The sequence below is a fragment of the Salvelinus sp. IW2-2015 genome, unplaced genomic scaffold, assembly GCF_002910315.2.
Source record: "Salvelinus sp. IW2-2015 unplaced genomic scaffold, ASM291031v2 Un_scaffold6071, whole genome shotgun sequence".
NCBI lineage: Eukaryota > Metazoa > Chordata > Actinopteri > Salmoniformes > Salmonidae > Salvelinus > Salvelinus sp. IW2-2015.
This window is the reverse complement of record NW_019947335.1, coordinates 30,638-34,638: the sequence shown is the minus strand read 5'-3', so window position 1 is coordinate 34,638 and position 4,001 is coordinate 30,638. Positions and strand designations below refer to the sequence as shown.

Sequence of the window (4,001 nt, the reverse complement as noted above, 5' to 3'; positions counted from 1 at the left end):
TATTGTCCGACCATCATCCGTTGATTCAGGAAATAAAAAAATCTAATATCGATAGAAAAATAATAAAGTTAAATAAATGGTCTGGTAGTTCTGTCTATGAATGTATGGAAGAAACCATTACCCACAAGCCCTGGAAAACAAACCAATGTGCCTACAAACAGCTGGTAGTTCTGTCTATGAATGGTACGGAGAACACCATTACCCACAAGCCCTGCAAAACAAACCAATGAGCCTCTAAACAGCTGGTAGTTCTGTCTATGGAATGGTACGGAGAACACCATTACCCACAAGCCCCTGGAAAACAAACCAATGAGCCTCTAAACAGCTGACTGACAAAATCAACCAATGATAAATCAATGAATAATATAATGTTTTGGAATAAATGCTTCTTTTTTTTTAAATCAAGGGCGCATGACAAACAAAATGGCGAAAATGAGGAAGTAGAGAAGGAAAATCTATGCGTTTTGAAGGAGCTCACCGAGGCCGAAATGTTGCACTATTGAGTCGACAAGTGCAGCCACGTCTTAATAAATGGTTTAAACCATAACACAGATGTGGGGGTGGGGGGGTGTTCGTTTCATTTGGAAGTTTACTTTTATATTTACCACTGTAAAACATATTTACCATACATTTTAAAAAAGATAATGGTTAAATTAGCATTATTAGGGGAGCTAACGGGGAGGGGAGCGGAGCCCCCCCTGTAATTCGCATCGTACATTTTTGCCTCCGTGGATCGATTTATACTTTTCTGACCTGTCCCAAAAGCTTTTGGCAAGCTTGACGCGCATTCAGTTAGGCACTTAAGTTATTAAGGCTTACGCACTAATCCAAATAGCCAAACATAATGAAATGAAAAACTCAATGTAGCTTATTGGTCGAATATAATTGCACACGAATGAGACAGTTATGGATTTTTAAGGTATTATTTTGATCTTTATTCCCGCCCGCTCGCTACCGCCCGACCGCTCGCCACACACCCGCCCTCATCCACACAATATTTATTGACCCGCCTTCTCCGCGGTTTGGACTGCGGTTTATGAGTCAACATGCGCATCACTAGGTGTGTGTTTTGTGTGGTATCACTTGAGCAAAAACTTATTTCGTCTCTCTTCTTATCCCTTCCATCTCAGTTTCTCTCCGTCTTCAGCCTCTCTCTCTCCTCTTCTTCTCTCCTTTCTCTCCTCATCCCTCCTTCCCTCTCAGTTCTCTCTGTCTCACAGCCTCTCCTCTCTCTCCTCTTCTCTCGCCCACCCTCGTCCCTCCCGCCCAGTGTAAGGGCGTCCTGGTTGGTTTCCATGGTTTGCCTTGCCGTAAAGTGAGGAAAAATGTCTGATTCCTGACAGTGTTTCTAATCTTGATCCGAACCAGGCGTTGTTCCGCTATATTCAAGAAGCATGGCTATTACCAGTATATACCTAGTTAAAAACCGCCACTGGGATGTGCGGGGCTTCATCCAAGGGACTTTAACACGGGTAAGATGTCAAATATAGTCTAGTCTACAATGTAGTGAATCCGACGTATAACGTTAGTAAGTATTCGGGTTGCTAGCTAACTAGGTACGTCCACTAAACGCAGATGTGTAGCTAAATTGTTGCTATTATTTTTGCGACAAATATAGCCAGCCGAGAATTCAACGTTTTTATAACGTTACCGATGTTGAAACAATAAGTTGCGCCCACGACGATCCAATGTTGTTGCCAGTTGCCACCCCGTCGATGTGTTGCTAGTTGGTACCAATTCCCTTGATGATGATGATGATGATGATGATGACGACTCAGTGACAGACAGACAGTCATATGTAACATCTTCCTCACACTAGCCGTTAGTTAGAAGTTAGCTGGCCTGATCCAATGTAATGTGTCCCGATGGCCAGTCATTTCCCCAGGAGAATGAGCAGACAGCCTATGTCTGCAGAGTTTAAACTAAGTCCAATACAAGACGGTCATCATTCATGATATAGGCAGTGGAAGTCACCATCACAACGAAGTGTAGGTCTGTAGCCCTAGTCTACACTAACCTAGTCTGTCTATAGGCCTAGTCTACACTAACCTAGTCTGTCTGTCTGTCTGTCTGTCTATAGACCTAGTCTGAACTAACCCAGTCTGTCTGTCTATAGGCCTAGTCTAAACTAACCCAGTCTGTCTATAGGCCTAGTCTAAACTAACCCAGTCTGTCTATAGGCCTAGTCTAAACCAACCCAGTCTGTCTGTGTGTCTCCTGTCCCCAGGTGCCCACCCTCCCTATCAGATCCATGTCACTGGGCAGCAGGGGAAGCAGCAGCAGCAGCAGCGGTGGTAGAGGTGTCAACCTCCCGGTGGAGGTATGGCGTGTGGTCCTGGCCTACCTCCCCCTCCCAGAGCTGGGCCGCTGCAGCCTGGTGTGCAGGGCCTGGAGAGAGCTGATCCTCTCCCTGGATAACACCCGTTGGAGACAGCTTTGCCTGGGCCTGCCCGAGTGTCCTCGACATCCCAACTGGCCCAGGTACTCGTAGTGAAGATGGTGGTTCTCTGACGTACAAAGGTCCTTCGTTCACATTTCTCTAACCCCGTGCGTCTGTCTGTCTCCGTAGTCGGCCTCACCTGGAGCCGTCATCCTGGAGAGAAGCTCTGAGGCAGCATGCCATCGCCAGTCGTACCTGGTCCCGTCACGCCCACCCTGAGCTCCAGCCCTCCGCCTGCCTTCACCTGTTCCGCCGGAGGAAGGAGAGGAGGGTGTGGCAGGTGGGGTCGGGCCTGGAGCTGGAGACGCTGAGGGGGGCGTTGGGTGTAGCTGGGTCGTACGACCGGGTGGTGCTGCACCCCGGGGTCTACGAGGAGCAGGCAGAGTTGGTACTGAAGGTGACTTAACTGATTGCTTGCTAGTTAAAGGGACTTACTGATTGGCTGCTGTTGTCTTGATGACGCAATGTCTAGTTAAAGGGGACTTACTGATTGGCTGCTGTTGTCTTGATGACACAATGTCTAGTTAAAGGGGACTTACTGATTGGCTGCTGTTGTCTTGATGACACAATGTCTAGTTAAAGGGGACTTACTGATTGCTGCTGTTGTCTTGATGATGTAATGGCTGTTAGTATCTGTTAATACTGTTAGTATCTGTTAGTATTTGTTAATATCTGTTAATGCTGCTAATGCTGTTAGTATCTGTTAGTATCTGTTAGTATCTGTTAAATATCTGTTAATATCTGTAAATGCCTGTTAGTATCTGTTAATGCCTGTTATACGTTAATACTGTTTAATGCCTGTTAATATCTGTTAATATCTGTTAATCTGTTAGTATCTGTTAATGCTTTAGAATTGTTAATACTGTTAGTATCTGTTAGTATCTGTTAATATCTGTTAATGCTGTAGTATCTGTTAGTATCTGTTAGTATCTGTTATATCTGTTATATCTGTTAGATCTGTTAGTATCTTTTAATATCTGTTTAGTATCTGTTAAATGCCTGTTAGTATCTGTTAATATCTGTTAATGCTGTTAGTATATCTGTTATATATGTTAATCTGTTAGTATCTGTTAATATCTGTTAGTATCTGTTAATGCTGTTAGTATCTCTTATGTATCTGTTAATATATTAGTATCTTAATGTCTGTAGTATTCTGTTAATATTGTTAATATCTGTTAATGCCTGTTATATCTGTTAATGCCTGTTAGTATCTGTTAATATCTGTTAATGCCTGTTAGTATCTGTTAATACTGTTAATAATCTGTTAGTATCTTTAATATTCTGTTATGCTGTTCGTAATCTGTATGCTGTTAGTATCTGTTAATATCTGTTAGTATCTGTTAATGCCTGTTAGTATCTCTTAGTATCTGTTAATATATTAGTATCTTAATGTCTGTTATCGTATCTGTAATATCTGTTAATGCCTTGTGTAGTATCTGTTAGTATCTGTTAATGTTGTTAGTATCTGTTAATGTACTGTTAGTAATTCTGTTAATGCCTGTTAGTATCTGTTAGTATCTGTTAATATCTGTTAGTAATTTGTTAATGCTGTTAGTATCTC

At 42.7% G+C, this 4,001-nt stretch overlaps 1 protein-coding gene across 1 annotated transcript in view; it reads left to right on the top strand.

The window, feature by feature from the left end:
* The first annotated feature begins 1,373 nt into the window (after nucleotides 1–1,373).
* The window catches only part of fbxo10 (F-box protein 10), a 31,607-nt gene continuing 28,979 nt past the window's right edge, over nucleotides 1,374–4,001 (top strand). The window contains exons 1-3 of the mRNA XM_024144832.2: nucleotides 1,374–1,472; nucleotides 2,228–2,481; nucleotides 2,570–2,837. Of these exons, the coding sequence (XP_024000600.2) occupies nucleotides 1,395–1,472; nucleotides 2,228–2,481; nucleotides 2,570–2,837 (600 nt within the window). The 5' untranslated portion in view covers nucleotides 1,374–1,394. The remainder of the gene's footprint in view (nucleotides 1,473–2,227; nucleotides 2,482–2,569; nucleotides 2,838–4,001) is intronic.